The sequence below is a fragment of the Lupinus angustifolius genome, chromosome LG10 (genome assembly GCF_001865875.1).
Source record: "Lupinus angustifolius cultivar Tanjil chromosome LG10, LupAngTanjil_v1.0, whole genome shotgun sequence".
In the NCBI taxonomy this organism is placed as follows: domain Eukaryota; kingdom Viridiplantae; phylum Streptophyta; class Magnoliopsida; order Fabales; family Fabaceae; genus Lupinus; species Lupinus angustifolius.
The window spans coordinates 1,585,482-1,604,490 of NC_032018.1; the positions used below are offsets into that span (position 1 = coordinate 1,585,482).

The 19,009-nt window shown below is 33.6% G+C and overlaps 3 protein-coding genes and 1 long non-coding RNA gene across 6 annotated transcripts; 1 reads left to right on the forward strand and 3 right to left on the reverse strand.

Moving 5' to 3' along the window:
- On the reverse strand, positions 353-2,619 carry LOC109358431 (hydroxyphenylpyruvate reductase-like). 2 transcript variants are annotated; one of them, XM_019602638.1, is made up of 3 exons: positions 2,455-2,619; positions 1,463-1,876; positions 353-1,067 (listed from the first exon to the last, which is right to left on the reverse strand). In XM_019602638.1, exons 2-3 carry the CDS (start codon positions 1,865-1,867, stop codon positions 549-551), a joined length of 924 nt encoding a protein of 307 aa, XP_019458183.1. In that variant the 5' UTR covers positions 1,868-1,876; positions 2,455-2,619; the 3' UTR covers positions 353-548. The 2 variants fall into 2 exon arrangements, with proteins under 2 accessions (XP_019458183.1, XP_019458182.1); XM_019602637.1 differs by having other exon boundaries at positions 1,463-1,878; positions 2,458-2,618.
- LOC109358283 (rop guanine nucleotide exchange factor 12-like) lies at positions 4,590-7,440 on the forward strand. Of its 2 annotated transcripts, XM_019602428.1 has the most exons (8): positions 4,590-5,059; positions 5,189-5,305; positions 5,413-5,567; positions 5,644-5,718; positions 5,836-6,111; positions 6,213-6,533; positions 6,828-7,235; positions 7,297-7,440. In XM_019602428.1, exons 1-7 carry the CDS (start codon positions 4,822-4,824, stop codon positions 7,233-7,235), a joined length of 1,590 nt encoding a protein of 529 aa, XP_019457973.1. In that variant the 5' UTR covers positions 4,590-4,821; the 3' UTR covers positions 7,297-7,440. The 2 variants fall into 2 exon arrangements, with proteins under 2 accessions (XP_019457973.1, XP_019457974.1); XM_019602429.1 differs by having other exon boundaries at positions 4,953-5,059; positions 5,200-5,305; positions 6,828-7,440.
- On the reverse strand, positions 5,472-6,045 carry LOC109358284. The gene is made up of 2 exons (XR_002108939.1): positions 5,952-6,045; positions 5,472-5,781 (listed from the first exon to the last, which is right to left on the reverse strand). It is a non-coding gene; the product is annotated as an uncharacterized LOC109358284 (long non-coding RNA).
- Positions 8,107-10,121, reverse strand: LOC109358287 (photosystem I reaction center subunit VI-1, chloroplastic-like). Its single transcript, XM_019602436.1, has 3 exons — positions 9,924-10,121; positions 9,656-9,782; positions 8,107-8,489 (listed from the first exon to the last, which is right to left on the reverse strand). Exons 1-3 carry the CDS (start codon positions 10,049-10,051, stop codon positions 8,310-8,312), a joined length of 435 nt encoding a protein of 144 aa, XP_019457981.1. The 5' UTR covers positions 10,052-10,121; the 3' UTR covers positions 8,107-8,309.

Sequence of the window (19,009 nt, forward strand, 5' to 3'; positions counted from 1 at the left end):
CTTGCATGTGGTTGATTAGAAAAGTCCTACAAAAGTATTTTGTATACACATATATAATAAACTTAGAAAAGGAACACATGAAAATCCAAGGTATGAGTCCATCTATGCATCGAAAAAGAGGCATGAGTCATTTGGACAAAAAAAAGGGTTGAGTGCATGACCCATGATACGTTCAGCTTCACTGCTTCAGCATGATATAAGTGGGGCCTATGATCATAAGATGAATGTCGAATGTTGAATTAGGATTAAAACCCAAAAAATAAATTATATGAGTAGATTTAGTATATTTTTAGGACAAAAATATATGACATGCTTTGCCGCAATTATAATCACAATTCAGCTACAAACAATGTAAAAATAAGAATGTTGCCTTCATAATTTTGCAACCAAAATTGCTATTACAACTTCAAACCACGTGCTAGTCTAAATTTATTTTCGATTGTGGTAAGATGTTGCAAAGGACAACATGTCTATAACATGCAATCATTGATGTAAATGAAATTATGAAACCAGTATCAAGTGATTCAAGTCACAGCACATGCTAATACTCAAACCACTGGAGTCAAAAGTGGCTTGTTAAGGAAGTGTGCCTCTAAGTTTGAAAGAACAAGGTCAGCCATTGCATTGCAAGTTTCAACAGTGTCACTTGCAGCATGGGGAGAGAGCACAACATTTTCAAGTCCTAATAGCTGTTCAGGTACCTCTGGCTCATTCTCAAAAACATCAAGACCTGCCCCACCCAATCTTCCTTCACTCAATGCTGACACAAGTTCTGGTTGATCAATGTGTTGGCCTCTACCAATATTGATGATAACTCCTTTTGGGCCCAATGCATCAATTACTTGACGATTCACAATGTGATAGGTTTCTTTAGTGAGAGTACATGCCACAAAAAGAACTTCAGAGTTAGATGCTAAGTCAAGGATGTTAGGGTAGTATTTGTATCCTGACTCTGTTTTTTCAGATCTGGAATAGTAACTAATTGGACATCCAAAAGCTGCAGCTCTTTTTGCTATTGCTGAACCAATCCTTCCCAAACCAACAATTCCAACTGCTTTCCCACTAAACTGAATTTTACAAGTTACAATGTAGAACTCATTAGAAACACTAGTATTATTCCAAAATAAAATTTCCTCAGCTAATGATAGGTAATTATTAACAAGGATAAATCTTTCTTAAGATAGAGATAAAATGAGATAGAAAAACTAGTGTGAGAAAATCAAAATGTGTAGCAAATAGAAAATCAAAATGTGTGAAAAACATATGATCACTTTTTAATGCATGCACAAGATGTTCATCACAAACACAGTTGTATTACACCTCTCCGAAAAGCGTTTCTTTCATCTACATGATAACAGAATCAAACAATATATGGTGATGGAACAACTTATATATCATGTGACTAACAATATAGCAACAAATGTCATAACATCAAAAAGATAAAAAGGAAAAGGATTCTGACCTTAGTTGTTAAAGGAAAATCAGATTTAATCCAATGCCCATTCCTAACATATTGATCACTCACACAAATCTTCCTCAACACAGCCAATGCTAACCCAATAGCAGTATCAGCAACATCCTCTGATAACACATCCGGGGTATTAGTCACACGAATATTCTTCTCTCTGCATTTTGCAATGTCAATCTTATCATACCCTACGCTGAATGTGGACACAATCTCCAGCTTCGGCAATGAATCTATCAAAACAGAATCCACACTGATTTTGGTATTGCACACCACTGCCCGAATAGAATTAACGTTCTCTTCAGAAATGTTGGAGGGGTTGAAGAGTCTGAAACGCTTTGCTAACTCTTCTTCCAGGTAACCGTATATTGGGCATGTCATAAGGACTCCAATGGATTCCATTGAAGTTCACTGTGATGGAATGAAAAGGTGTGAATTAATGCTTTCAATTACATTTATATTCTTATTTATGGTGCCTAAGCTGTAGCCGAATCACTTTAACAAAAGAAACGTTGGGATTATAATCGAAGAGTCATTAAAATAGTTAATTTGACTTTAACTTTTACAGATAATTTTTATGCCAATCCTATATAATAAAAACATGTGAAGTGTTGATTCCAATTTCAACCAGACCTAGTGAGAACTGAGAAGATGGCAGTAGCTTCTAGTAACATCAAAGCCAATTATATGATAAGACATACAAAAAAATGTTAAAATTTTATAGGTTGACAAAACCAAACGTGTCAATGTTTTTCAACTAGATCAGACATTTTACCGAACACATACTGTGCATCTTCTAATGAATTTTACATGAGTTAATAGGATTTACATGCACAAATTGAACCTCATTGTACTCCAAAATGAATTCTTGGGCAAGCTAGATTTATATTGGTTGAGGAGTGCAAAAAATCAAGAGTAAAAGAAATTAAAAAATGATATAATTCTTTGCTGAATATCCAAGTTGTAGACACAAAATGAAAAAAGCAAACCTCCAAATGAATTATAGTTTTGTCCTCCAAAACGGCTTTCAAGTTCGAGTGACGCAGAGATGGCTACGATCTTGGGTCCAATGAGCCCCTTATAATAATGTAGAGTGCAGAGGCTAAACATGAAATGTAGAGTGCAGAGGCTAAACATGAAAACCACAGAAATTGCAGTCAGATTTTTTAGTTAGGCTGCTCATGCTTACAATCAAACTTTCGCGAATTGAGTGAAAAAGGTTATGAGTTCGAGTGTCCATAACAAAATTAAAAAGTTATAAGGTGATTTAATGATGCCACAATCAGATTTTTTTTAGCCCTTCACCTTCTGGTTATCCGTGATCTTCTTAGAATCTTATACCACACATCAACACTTGTTGGTAACATGTTTGAATTGTATATATTGTCTGATATTTATATAAATTCATAACATAATCCCCTATTTTTTTCTATTACTTTTTTTTGAATAATCAATAATGATTAAATAATAAATGTGTTGAATAATGTAGTGATATAGTATAAAATTAACATCCAATCAATGAATACAATTTTTTTGTATAATAAATGAACTTTAACCTATTTGGTATCTTATGTTATTAAATTATATTTTTGTGTGTTTAGCATGATTATTTTGATTAGATTATCATATGTTATTAAAATATAATTAGTAGATAACCAAAAAATATAATTAGTAGATAACCAAAAAATATAATTAGTATCATTGTTCAATGATTCTGGTTGTCCATGTTGTAGTTAGATCAACCATTAAAATATTTAACACAAAAGATGGAATATTATTCTTATCAACCAAAATTGAATATGTGAAATTCAATTTCTGATTGCTTCAGCTCTAGCTCTTGACCAACCTAATGGTGCCTACTGTTTTACCTAAGAATTACAACGAAAAGTGTTTATGAATTAAGCAAATAAGAAAAATTCAATCCACTAGTCTATTAGGTGGGAGAGTCTCATGACTTAAGTAATATATTGAATTTGTTATTCTACTTCATTTAGGACTCCTAACATTGTCGCCTCCTTTAAGGGCCCGATGTTCATGGTGGTTTTCATCTATCAGCACTGACCCGATACTATCCATTTCTCTTTTGGTGGCTTCACTTACCTATTAGTATTCAGTAATTTATCTTAATCCAACCTATAGGTAGTCATTTCCGTGACACAACTCTCAATGAAAAACATCAATTGTTAGGACTTAAACACATGAGGAGAGCTCAACTCAAAAGACTAATCTATTAGTTGGGAGAGCCTTATGACTTAAGTACCACATTAAGTTTGTTATTTTACTCAGTGTGAGACTTCTAACATTGCCACCATCTTTAAGGGTTGACGACCATGGCGGCTTTCACTCTATCGACAATGACCCAATGGTAACCCTTTCTCTTGTAGCGGCTTCACTCACTTATTAGTATTCGGTAATATACCTTAATCCAGCCTATAGGTAGCCCTTTCTGTGATACGACTCTCAATGAAAGCACTAATTGTTAGGACTTAAACGCATGAGGAAAGTTTAACCCAAAATGTTAGTCTATTAGGTGGACTTAAGTATGACATTGAGTTTGCTGTTCTATTTAATGTGAAATTCTAACATAAATACACAATGCATAAAGAAGAATGTAATTGTAATAAGCATTCCTCTCCATTTCTTAATATTAATATCAATCTTTTAATTAAATACTCTATACTTATATTTAATCAGCCTATTCTATACGGGTTGAACCAAATCGACAAAATATATAGATATATTAGATAATCATGCACATTATTATTATATTATAGAAGTGAAGTTGGTTCTTCTTTCTGTAACATGATTAAATCCATTAAAATAAGGAAATGATAAATGGGAAATCACTTTGTAAGAAGATATTATAAAATATTAAAAAGTATTTTGCAAATATTAAACTACCTTGAATTGATGAGTAGGCATGTATGAGTCTCTTCCCTGGTCTTTAGCTATCGTTGACCTTTAAATTAAGAAAACAAGCATCCTATTCTAAACATTCTTAATTACCAAACCATATCTCTCATAACATGAAAATAATTTAATACAATATTTATTTGTCTCACTCTTAAACCCACTCCATTTCTTACAACATGCACCCCACGTTGAAATATGACATCTAAAAAATGGAAAAAGAATAGAAAAGTAACACAAAAAAATGAGCTCCACCCTTTGAGAAAGTCCTAAAAAGAAAAGGAAGTAATCTCTCATTTCATTTTGTATCCTTGGCTTCTCTTACATGCAATTTCACCCTTCCCTAAGGGTCCTTCAACACCCCATGTTTTGTTCTTCCATGTTCACCACTTCAATGTTTTCTTAAGGAAACTTGTTATTATTATTATTATAAAAAAAACATAAAGATGGTTAGAGCAGGGGAACAAGAACAGGAAGGAAACAGGTCCAAACTGTTCAATTTCAGAGGGATGTTTGAGAACACAGGGAGGCATACAAAGAGTTTAAGTGTTGAGAGTGCTAACACATTGGATCCTACTCCTATAGAGGATTCATCAAAAAGCCAAGGATCAAATGTTCCTAAGGCAAGGGTTATAAGCAAGGAAGAAATTGCAGCCAAAGAAGCCAGAGATAAACTATTGCAAGGTCAATATTAATAATCTTCATTTTCTAATCACTAATGTTTTTTAATGCAAATATCTTATGATATTCATATTCTTCAAATTACATTGGATTTGTCTACAAATTTGATATTCATGCTTGGGTTTAATTCAGAAATGGAACAGATGAAGGAGAAATTCGCTAAACTGCTATTGGGTGAGGACATGTCTGGTGGAGGAAAGGGTGTTTCATCTGCTTTGGCATTGTCAAATGCATTCACAAACCTTGCTGGTATGTTTATATATTCACAAACATTCTTTCTATATTGTTTGATTTGTTATCTAAAGACATTAGCTTATCCATAAATGTTCAAATAATCCATTGATAATGCAATGCAGCTTCTATTTTTGGTGAACAAAGACGCCTAGAACCAATGCCTCCTGAAAGGAAATCGAGATGGAGAAAAGAAATTGATTGGCTTCTATCAGTTATAGACTACATTGTCGAAATGGTTCCGTCACAACAAAAAGCTAAGGATGGTTCACAAATGGAGGTAACAAAACACATGCATACACGCTATACTTCTCTATCATCATCCCTTTCCTCATAATAGCTATATGATTGTTTAGATTATGACTACACGACAACGTACCGATCTCCACATGAATATCCCTGCCTTGAGGAAGCTTGATACAATGCTTATTGTAAGATCTCTAATCTTGCATAGTCATTCTAGTAGTCTTGAGCTAAATATGATCATTATTACTCTGCAAGATTCAATTGATTGTTAATCATTTATAGCAATTTTTTATGATGATTAGGATTGTCTAGATAACTTCAAAGACCAAGATGAGTTCTATTATGTATCAAAAGACTCGGAAGATTCAGATAAAGACAATTCAAATAGCAGAAATAATGATAAATGGTGGTTACCTACCCCTAAAGTTCCTCCAGAAGGTCTATCTGATACGGCTAGAAAATTTCTGCAGTACCAGAAAGATAGTGTAAACCAAGTACTTAAAGCGGCCATGGCAATAAATGCTCAAGTACTAACAGAAATGGAGATCCCTGAAAGCTATATCGAATCCCTACCCAAGGTGAGACAAAAAAAAGTATTTGCTGGAAAGTTAGTAAATATATTAGTATTCTGACACTTTTTCAAACAACTTGAAAATTTATAATTATTCTTTCTTTACAGAATGGAAGAGCCAGTCTAGGGGACTCCATGTATCGGAGTATTACAGTTGAATTTTTTGATCCCGATCAGTTCCTATCTATGATGGACTTATCATCAGAACATAAAATCCTAGATCTCAAGAACAAAACTGAAGCCTCAATAGTGATTTGGAGGCGGAAAATGAACCAAAAAGATTCAAAATCAGCCTGGGGTTCTGCTGTGAGTTTGGAAAAAAGAGAACTCTTTGAAGAGAGAGCAGAAACAATCTTACTTTTCTTGAAGCACCGTTTCCCTGGCATTCCTCAATCTGCATTGGATATAAGTAAAATTCAATTCAACAGGGTAAGAGCATCTCCTGTTAGCAGCATGAGTTGTATCCAATATCTGCATACACTTGAATAAGCATATACTTGAATTGCAATAAAGTGATTCTTATGGTATAGATATTTATGTTGTTTATCATCTGAAACTGACAAGATTGGCAGGGTCATCTAATAGGCTACTAGCATCTCATAAATAGAACACATATTAAAAAATTAGGCATTTACGTTTCACTGAAAGAGTTGATACTAAAGAGAACATACCAAAGTGTATCTCTGCATCATTAATTTAATACAGGACTTATTATCTTGGCAGGATGTTGGGCAAGCTGTTCTTGAAAGCTATTCAAGAATATTGGAAAGTTTGGCCTTTACGGTTCTTTCAAGAATTGACGATGTACTCCAAGCAGATTATCAAACTCAAAATCCAGCAGGAAGAAAGAGTAGTGCCAGAAGCTCAGTTTCAAAGTCAAGTCCTAGAGAAGAGACAACAGACAAGGGTAGTGGTGAAACACCTGGTTCAATGACACTATTAGATTTCATGGGTTGGGATGCTGATCAAGGTGACGCGGAGTTAACAAAGAAGGATTCTTTTGCAGTTTCAGATGACTTTTGCAAAGAACCTGATGCAAAACAGCAAAAACTTCCAAATTTAGTGACCCACAAGAAAATGTCATACCTTGAGAACTTGGGAGTGATGAGAAGTCCAACATCGCGCCATTAAACAAGTAGTGGAGAGGTGTTTGTTGGAGTCTTTGATTGATCCATTCATTCTTTTCTTTTGTACATAGGAATCAATGTACAAAAATCACCGGTTTTGAAGCATTTGTCACATATATTATCCTCTGCATAAGAAGGATTTGTAGTCTGATAGCAACTAAAATGCGATTTTTGATGATATATCTATCTTACTCCGATCATCTTCAAACTCAACATCATGGCATCATGCTGTAGTAATCTCACAGCACAATGCATATAGTACATGTAGCCTCTACAAGTATTTCTTTCCATGATTATGCATGAACAGTAAGGACATCAAGTTAGTTAATAACAATGTCACTCAACTAGTTTACAACAGTGTGATAATAAGTCCTTGTAAACCCTCCTTCAGAATTTTGTTATGCATTGCTTAGACCTTGAAATTTAACTACCACTTTTCTCCTTGCACTTTTTATTACTCAATGTAGGAAAAAATAAATGAACTTTTTATTAATTTGGTAAGGTTTTCTTTAGTGTGATAATGATAGCATGCATGATAACATGATATGATTAATAAGATTTGGAACACCAAGAACATTTACTTCAGACTTGATTCCCCCCAAATATATATGAGGAGTTTCCATCAAGTAGATTGAAGAGATAATACTCACAGAACCCTCGCAGAATCATATTGATTCTGTGTTATGGGCATTCTTTTTCCTATATTCTTCTTAATTCTTAATTTCTAGATACCAGTGTCTAACAATATATGAGGAGTTTCCATCAAGTAGATTGAAGAGACTTGACCCATTTGAGCATTTACATGCAAAATAGATATTCTGTTTTTTTCTTCAAATAAGAAAACAATGCCTACATTAGAAAACCTCAAATCCAAATTAAGACTAAAATCTCAATCACATAGCTTGTGCAAATTTGTCTTTGCTTCAATTTGAAACTGAAGGAGTGCATTCAATTAGATTGGAAATCATCACGAATTAATAGTAGCAGGGTATAGACTTAGTTACAAAATATGCAAGCATAAATATACATATTAAAGGAGTAATATCAAAGGATAAACAGATGAATATCTGAAACTAAATTATATCTTGCCACGTGGACCAAGCTTTGGTGGAAGTTGTGGGCCCTTCTTGATTGGTAGTATGTCACCAGAAGCTGTAGCACTGTAGTATGCAAGTGTTGAACCACCTCCTAAGATCAAAAACTTGAGTAACAATCCTCTCTTTGTGAAGGGACTAGCAAATGTCTCGAAGAACTTGCTCTGCATATATCCATATAGAAAAAGGGTTTTAAAAGCTTGCATATTTTCAATCAAATGACTATTTTGTGCAAGGGTTTAACAAGTTTCTGATGTAGGAATTGACAAGTTTAGAAAACATTAATGACTTTGATTGATATTATGTACAAAAAAGCATTCATTCATTCTTTAAAATCAGTGAAATATCAAATCTATGGTATAAGGTTAAAGAGAATGAAACAAAAGATGATAGCCAAATAAAAACTAACCACACATCATTCAAACAAGTTTGAATAGGATTTTAACATCTCTATTTATAATCTTAATGAATACTTTAAGGAGATCAACTGAAAGATTTGTCTAAGAAAATCATGGAGTAAATGGCATATACAGATCTCATTTCACTAAATGAACTAAGAGTAATAGATTAGCCACTTGAGATAACTACATACTCTTACTCTCTTACTCTTAACTTTAGGCGAGACTCATAAATGTGTATTGTACAATGCTTCAAGTTGGAAAAGATTTAATGATAAAAAACAATGAATGTTTGTGTCAAGTTAATCGACATGAATGCCCGATGAATGCTTTATTTTCGCTGATGGCTAAAGGGGGAAAAATGCAAATCTGTAAACCAGATTGCACGGAAAAAATGTGGATGTAGTGTACTTGGTGCAGTAAACATAGGCCGGGTGAAATTTAGGTGATCCAATGCTTTCACATTTTCTTCATATGATCTAATTTTACAAGTTTGCATTAGTTGCTTAGTCTCATTTTTAAATTGAATGGCTAGACCACACTTTTACCTAACCAAACTACACAACCTAGCTCAACCGGGCCTGTGTCAACAAAATGGTAGCCCTAGTCCAGCCCTACAATGGTAGTAATCTTGTTCTACAAATGTAACCTTACCTTCAAGCCAAGATGCTATTTTTAGGATTAAACGTATGACCTTAAGGTCATAGTTGCAGAGCCGATCTTCCAACCGAAAAACGATTGGACTGTTGTGGAGAGACTCACCTATGACCACAACCTCAATTGATTTTTGAATCTTATACCAAATACAAGACCTTTCATCCTAGTTCAACTCCCAGCATAAGCATTCCCAGTTATATCATTCATTTAACTTTTATTTTAATTTTTAAGTTTCGGGTTAAATGAAGATGCACACATGCAAATAGATGACAAACCTGAAGAGGGTTGTAGGGTGAAGGTGCATCTGAGCCATACAAGTCCCATTGACCTGTAGTGTTTCCAAGATCCTCTAAATCAAAGTACACACTCTTGTCTCCATACTTTGCTACCACAGCACCACTTCTGTTATTTCAATTAATCATTCACATATAGTTATCAACCAACATAAACCTTAAAGTGCTTTTTTGGACTTCACAAAACATATAAAATGATAAAGAACATACCCATATATTAATTTAATATATAACAATTTGTTTAAGGTACCTGAAATTGTTGGGTCTGAAACTGAGGCAAGAGGACTTGCAAGAGAGCTTAGTTCCACTAAGGGAACTTCCAGCAAGACCATTAATAGGTGGTAGTTGAACAGCAGCTAAGGTTGCCATAGAAGCCATGGTTTACACTTGTACCTTTTATGTGTCCTTGTGTATGATCAATTTCACAAGGGGTCACAAATGTTAAATTACTTGAATCTCATCTCAATTGCCACATGGCTAATTTCATTTACTTGTGTGCATATTTTGGAACTCACTTATAAGAAGCCACGTGGGTTGATGATGGATAAGCCTATCCACATTCATCTCTCAGAAAAAATCAAAAAAATTTACATGTAGTTTAAATTAAATGAAATATAGCAAATATATTATAATACGAAAATAAATATAGATATAATAAGTTTTATAAGATGATTGAATTTAGAGTTTAAAATCTATGCACTGTCAGTGTAAAGTTTTTTACACTATCGGCACATCATCTACCGTTGATTTGTATTACTTTTGTATGAGAGTCAATAATAGTTAACATATGAATGATGAATGATTAAATGACAGTGTATAAAACACCTACACTGTCAGTATATACATATTAAATCCTTGAATTTAATTTAGCAAATATATCTTAAGAAAAATAGTAAGAATATAATAAAATTAGTTTTTAGTTAACCTTAACCAATGTATCTTGAATAACAAATATATCTTGAATGTAATATATCTTTAATTTAAATAATAATGGTGTATCCTCTTATTGTTTTAGTACATTTTTTTAGCAAATTATACTAACTTTTTTCTATGGTTTACCCAGTGTAATATATATGTATATATATATTAGTGATAATTTATATATAAAAAGGATGTATTATATATAATTTCAATAACCTTAAATAATCTCATAATTTACTTTAATTTTCATTTCCCACAATTCATTTTGTATCCTAGCATGTTTGAAAGAATTGAGTTGATTAAACCAAACCCACCCAATGAAAGAAAACAAGAAGAAAAAAAACAAGAGTTACGCTTTTTTAACAAGCCCATCTCAGACTCAACCCACCCCAAAGGAAATAAAGCATAACTCTTGTTTTTCTTTTCTTGCTTTCTTTCATTGGATACGTGCATGCTATGTTTTTCTATTATGTGCATGCTATGTTTTTCTATTATGTGCATGCTATGTTTTTCTGATTTTGATTTAAACTGTGAAGCTATGAATGTGTATTGTTAGGAGGAGTGTGACAGTGAAAGTGTTTCTTTTGTGAATAGTTTGAATCTAACTTATGGTAACTTGTTTGTGGAATATTGAGTTTTTGGTAGTTTATGAGGGTGGTACACGATGGATTATTTTGGAGTTTCTGTTTGGTGATTTTTCTAATAAGAGATAGGAATCTATGGGGTTCTATATGCTGCAAAATTTTATTGTTCGAATTTTAAGATGTGTGTCTTATTTTTTTTTCTCCTTATCACTACTATTCAGTTAGTATTGTCCTGTTTCACTTGTTGTTTATTCTCATTATGTTCCACTTGACTTGTTCTTTTCAAACATGTAGGCATGCCATGTACCTTTTATGTGAATAGCATTCTAGGAATCTAGGGTGATGCTTTATTGCAAATAATGTTGGAAGTTTGGTAATTTGATTTCCATTTTCTTGCCAACTACTTAACTGTAAACGTGTGTTGGTAATTTGCATGGGAGGCCGGTGATTGCGTTAGTTTTAAAGTGGAGTAGGGTGAGTCTTAGCACAACGATAAGGTTGTTGTTCTTTAATCCCGGATGCCACATGCTCAGGAACTAGCCTCTCTGCTTATCGGGATAAGATTGTGTACATTTACTCCCTGTACTGTACCAAGTGGGAGTGCCGCCCTTTAGTAGTAGATTGGGGACGTGGAATAGATGAGGGAAAAGGGGAAAGAGGGAAATTTTGAAGAAAGAGGGAGATGTACAAAAACAAGAGGAAGTAGTACCAATGAGGATTAAGAAGGGAAAAGTAGAACTTTAGGGTACTTATCAATGCTTAAATAGGCAAAACCAATTTCATAACCAAGAAATCCAGAATGACTAAAAACCTTAAACAAAACAAATTATCTAAGGTACCCACCCTAGTAGGGTACTACAAGTTCCAACATTACATTGATTCCAATCATCCCCAGTATATTATTTGGTATCACCATATAATCACATTCTATTTCCCATTTGATTCCCTATCAACTGATATTTAGTTTTTCTCTACCTTGTTCTCAGTTTAAACTTTAAACTGCTAAAATATCTTATATAAAAGCCAATAAGAATGTAAATAGTAGATCAACCTTTCATTCATGTTTCTATAGCATGATCCACTAGTAGATGGATTAAATGATTTGGACATGTGATGAGAACGACAATAAAAACCCCAGTTGGGAGATGGATATCGGATAGAGGATAATCCCATAATCAGGAGAGGAAGACCGATAAAAACTCTCGGGGAAATCATTTCGGAAGTTTTAGACTTAAATGACCTATTGGGAGGAGTTCATTTCTTATAGAACATAATGACGTCATTTGATTTATGTACCCAATGCAGTTGACGTGAAAAGGTTTTGATTGTTGTTATTATAGTAGTAGTAGAGGGATGAAATGAGGGATAGAGTATGTTCAAAAGTCCTTCATCAATTTTTTAATCATTTGGCAATGGTCACTGATGACAAGTGTGTTGAAGTGTTAAAATACTCATAAATCCTCTTTAGGACACTGTACTCCATGATTTCGTAGTGAGTTGATTCAATTTTTCTATAAATTATGCATTATGTGACAATATTGTATTGTTGGAAACTTCATATTAAATAATATGATGTTAGTCTTAATTAAGAGCCGATTAGTATATCGAAGATGCGCATTATGTTTAATTTCAGTGAATAAGCTCTAGTGTGTTTGATCCTTGTTGTTTTTGGACAGAATAACTTTTTTCCAATCCATGTAGGGATATGCATTTTTTACTGAGGTCCTAGAACCAGTGATTTTAAGTCTACCTAGTTAAGTTGAATCTGAAGTGAAATATGCAACTACTAGCAAACAAATTTGTAGCCCTCTGTCTTATATGATTTAAGGCTGGTCCATTGTTTTGGCTATTGAAGTTGCAATTCTTTCTGTGCACTTGCCATGTGATAGTTCCCATGACTTCAAATAATGAAAGGAACAAGTTTACTTACTGATTTTCAGAGACAGGATGAAGATAAGAGGATCAGTAAGTTTTGCAGCTTTTGATGATATGGGTCATGCATAAATCATATGAAAGTAGAGCATCCAAGTAATTATCTTTGTTACATGTAAGCATTATGCTGATATGTAGTTTATCTATTTTTGTTGATTCTTATGAACATTGGTGTATTTTCTCAGTCACTAAACCTTGCTTTTCTTTACTAATTAGCTTCTAGTTTAAGAGCTATGTATGAATAGTTCATGGATTCTTGTTCTTCTCTTTAACTTATTCATGTTGATTATTTTTCTCTTATTCTTGCCACTCTCTCATATTTAAAGCTTGTTTCCACCTTTTGTGACCCAAAACTTGTAACACAGGAAAGATTTAATATGTATACACTGACATTATAAGTGTTTTTTATACTGTCAGTAAATCTTCACCATTCATATATTAATTAGTATTAATTTTCAAACAAAAATATTACAAATCAATAGTGAATGATATGCTAACAGTGTAAAGATTTTAAACTTATACAAGAAATGACAAAGGTTTCAAAACAAAGAAAGTAAGATACTTCTTTCCTGTAAGATTTTTTGGTGTTTCTGTTTTTGCTTTCCTTAGTGATGGAACAAAAAAGTGCATGGAATTTAAGATGAAAATAAAGATAAAGCAGAGAGAGTTGTGAAAGGAACCTCAAATCAATTAATGATGTACTCTGTTAGGTTTGTGCACCAATCATGTGATTGCTTCAAGTTATCTACCGTTCCCAACCACCAAAACAAGAAAACAATTGGAAAATTTGAGTGTAATATCTATATATTATTAGTGTAAAAATTTATACATAATTAATATATTATCCAGAATTTATTTGTATTACTTTTTTTGAAGAGTTAATAATAATAAAATATAAATGATAGATGATGCAATAGCATTATATAAAACCCATACATTGTTATAGTGGATGTATTTTTTCTATAATATATTTGCATGAAACACAAAATATCAAACATCATGGCTTGCTCGGTTTGAAATGCACATAAGTTTAACAAGGAAATCACCAATTTGTCTATTGAGATATCAATTTATGCCCAAATTGTTTCTTGAAATATTAATTTAGTCCATGAGTTTGAAAATTGCAAGTCTAGTCCTTGTCTCATTGGCATAAGTATGTCATCAACTTGCTCCTTAATTATTTTTGTTACTTCCAATAATGAGTTTGGTCCTTGCAAACTTGACTTTAACTTGGGGTTTGCCACATTAATGTTAGAGATTGTATGAAATTTGTTATCTCATTTTGTGTTATTTTATGTGTCAAATAAAAAATTATATTATATTATTAATCAATAAAAGTGTTTTTAGTACATGAGGTGAAACAAAACATGGGAATGAGTCAACCGATTTTTTCCATTAGAAACTAAGTTAACCAATTATTATTGAAATTATGGACTAAACCAACTTTATTTTTCTCAAGATTATAGGTTAAATTGGTAAATGTTAGCAATTTCAAGGGCCAAACTAACTTTTTAGTCTAAAACTTAATCATAACCCACATGGCACCAAAATTTTAATTATGGAATGTGATTGCATATATCACTCATGATAAATAATTCAACAAATTAAAGGATTAAATCTCATGTTTTAACATTTTCTGTCACTTCACATATTAATGTATTGATTTTTTTTGTATAATCAAGTATATTTTCTCGAGATATGTGATTATTTATCTTAACAAATATTGGTTATAAAAATTAAATATTTGACATTTAGTTTAATATAATATATATGAATCTAATAAAATTTTATACTACTAGATTAATATCTCTCTCATTGGTTCAAGTTTGATTAAAATGGAATGAATTTGATTCATTAATAACAAATTATATCACAGTATTAAATAATGTGGTCCATCTTGTCTCACAGAAAAGGCTTTGTTGTCCCAACATTAACTATGATCAAGGTATAAATCTTGCATATCAACAATATAAGGACAGTGAGTAATTAAAAGAGAAAGAAAGAAGAATTTAGGGCTAATGAATATTAGCATCAATTAGTTGCAATGAGTGATATTTGACATTACTGCTGATTAAATAATTTTCTCTCTACCAACAAGTGTTGATTTAAATGATACATGTTCGATTCTCCTTAAGCAAGATCTCAGGTTCGAGTCTTGTGGATAGAAAAAATATCTTCTGAAAAGTTAACCTCACATACTTCCCAACTTATATATGATTATCTCTGGTGTGAGGATAATGCGGAAAAGAAAAAAATAACTGTGTGTCTCACGATTTCATTTGAAAATTGCAACCCCATCACTAGCATTGGTTAAACGTTTCCTACCTAACCTGCCACAATAAATATTTTGAACACTACAGAACAAAACCGTGTTAAATGTGGACCATATTTAATACATTTTCCATGGATTAGCTACTACACCTTCAATTTATGTGCGCCATTATTTGCAAAAGGATACTTTCTTTATTTACAGAATAAAAAAACTTTATGAACAATATGACGTTTTTATTACATCAACATCATTCCTGAAATTAATATAACGGTCTTCATCTATGAGTTACAACATTTTTATATGAGCTAAGTGAAAGAAGTAAGTGAGCTTGACACTACATCTTGACCCAAAATCTTAAGGTTTTGGTTTAAGAGGTGGTGTTTCACTTGTAACTCTTCACTCTTCCCATACCCATGTAACAATGGAACTCACTAGTGGTTGGAGGCTCCCTGGTCGCAGTCTGGTCCAACAAGTGGTATCAAAGCCAATGGTTCGGCTGAGACCTGGTGGACTTTAAGGGGGAGCGAACTGGAAAGTGTGTGGTACCCACACTTGAGGGGGAGATTGTTAGATTTATTCAAGTGTGAAGTCTCACATTGGATATGCGTGGAGGAGTGGAAGAGTTTATAAGTAGGAAAGACCCATGGAACTAATGCCTAAAAGTTTTGGTTCAAGACGTGGTGTCGCACTTGTGACTCTTCCCATACCCATATAACAATGGAACTCCCCGATGGTTGGAGGCTCTCTGGTCGCAGTCTGGTCGAACAAGTGGTATTAGAGCATCTCTCCACTATGTCTTTGATAAAGTGCATTCGAACATCAGATGTATATCTCCGAGTCAACATATCTAATGATCTTGTTTCCAACATCTTTGACTTTATCATATGAAAGCCATATATTTGTGGTAACTTTTAGGTAGCGCATAATCCAATTCACATCCTTCTAGTGAACTTTACCATGATTTGCCATATATCTACTTACCACACTTACTGCATGAGCAATATCTAGTCTAATGCATACCATGACATACATGAGACTGCCGACTGTACTAGCATAAGGTACACTTGACATCTCCTCTTTTTCATTCTCAATTTGTGGACACAAAGCCATTGAAAGTTTGAAATGGGTCGTCAATGTAGTAGTGTCTAGTTTAGCATTATGCATGCCAAAGCGTTCCAACACTTTCACAATGTACTTCTTTTGTGTCAGAAAGAGTGTCCCCTCTTTTCTATCCCTCTGAATCTCCATTCCCAAAAATTTCTTTCCAACTCCTAAGTCATTCATTTCAAACTCTGAGCTCAATTGAGCTTTCAAGTTTCTAATTTCTGACATGTTCTTACATGTCATCAACATATAAAAGCAAATATATGAATGACTTATTTGCAAGCTTCTTGTAGTAGACGCAACTATCATGTTCACTTCTGGAATATCCATTTTCAAGCATGAAGGTGTCAAATTGTCGATACCATTGTCTGGAAGATTTAGGCCATATAAAGATTTCTTCAGCAAGCAACATGATCTTTCATCCCTTGAACTTCAAATCCTTCAGGTTGTTTCATGCAGATTTGTTCATCCAACTCACATGCAAGAATGTCATTTTGACATCTAGTTGCTCAAGTTCTAGATCAAAATGAGCTACAATTGTAAGTAGGATGCGAAGAGAGCTATGTTTTACCACATGAGAGAAAACTTCATTGAAATCAATGCCTTCTCTTTGTGTAAAACCTTTGGCCACTAATCGCGCCTTGAATCTTGCATCTTCAACCCCAAGGATTCCTTCCTTCTTCTTAAAGACTCATTTACATCCAACAATCTTTTAAGCCTTCGACCGCTTCACAAGAACCCAAGTATGATTCTTGTGAAGACACTCAATTTCCTCTGTCATGGTAGAAATCCATTTGGAAGCTTCTTTGTTGTTGATAGCTTCTTCATATGACTGTGGTTCACAATTACTGATATCATCCGCAACATTTAGAGCGTATGACACTAGGTCAGCATAGCCATACTTTTCTGGAGGTTTTATATGTCTCATTTGCCTGTCCCTAGCCAACTGATAATATTGTAATTGAGACATATCATTATCAGTACATGCATCATGGACTTCTTCTTTTTGATCAAGTGTTTTTTCTTTTGTTGGCTCCACCTCAAACTCCACCTTCTCCAAGATATTAAATTCTTCATTTTCACTTGATGACTTTGTATGAGGCTTTAACATTTCAGCTTCATTAAAGTAACATCTCTACTAATAATGCACTTTCTTTTCTCTGGCCACCATAACTTATATCCTTTCACTCCATCAGGATATCCAAGAAAAATACATTTCAATGCTCTTGCATCAACTTTTCCTTCTTTGTTATGATAATATGCAGAACAACCAAATATCCTCAAATTTTCATAATTTGCTGGAATACCCGACCACATCTCTTCTGGAGTTTTGAAACCAATGGGCGTTGATGGACATCTGTTGATCAAGTAACAAGCTGTACTGACAGCTTTCGCCCAAAATTCTTTTGGCAATCCAATATTTGATAACATACATCTCGTCCTTTCAAGTAAGGTTCTATTCATTCATTCTGCAAGTCCATTTTGTTGTGGAGTGTGTCTCACAGTATAATGTCTGACAATACCGTGATCCTTGCAAAAATTTCCGAATTCTCTACTATAGAATTCTAGACCAGTGTAGTTCTCAGTCTCTTGATCTTTCTCCCAGTTTGTTTTTTGATCAAGGTTTTCCACTGTTTGAATTTGGCAAATGCTTCACTTTTGTGTTTCAAAATGAAAATCCACAAGTTAGAATATACATAATCCAATGTGCCTCTTGTTCGATGAACTACAACATTGAATTTTATCCGACGTTGTTTTCCAAAAACACAATGTTCACAAAAGTCTACCTTCCCGACTAGTTGACCGCATAGTAATCCTTGTTTGGCCAACTCGGCAAGACCTCTTTCACTGACATGACCCATTCTTAGATGCCATAGTTTGGTGACATCAGAATCAGATGTTGAGGAGACACCAGCAACACTCGTGATTGTGTTTCCTTGTAACATATAGAGACTATTCTCTTTCTTTCCTTTCATTACAACCATAGCGCCTTTAAATATTCTTATAGCTCCACCTTCACCTTTATAGCTATAACCTTTTGAATCCAATGTTCCCAAGGAAATCGGATTTTTCTTCAATTCTGGAACATGCCTTACATCTGTCAACGTCCTTACGATTCTGTCGAACATCTTGATTCTAATTGTGTCGATGCCAATGACCTTGCATGGAGAATCAATCTTTAATGGGACACATGTGATATGAGCATCGAGAATCAAGTATCCATTCATCTTTTGAGTCGTGCTCTGAGACTATTAGTGCATATGTACTATCATAGCCATTTGCTACAGCTGCATCTCCATATTCATAAATCTTTTCCTTGCCTTTGAGCTATAGGCAATTCTTTCTTATATGCCCCTCCTTGTGACAATGAAAACATTTATACTTTCTAGGTTTTGCTTTAGACTTGGACCTAGATTTTCCTCTTTCACCAAATTGATTTCGCTTCTCTGTTCTTCCTATAGCAAAAAGACTATCACCTGAGCCTTCAGATCTCGAATCTGATACTCTTTTCTTCAGTTCTTT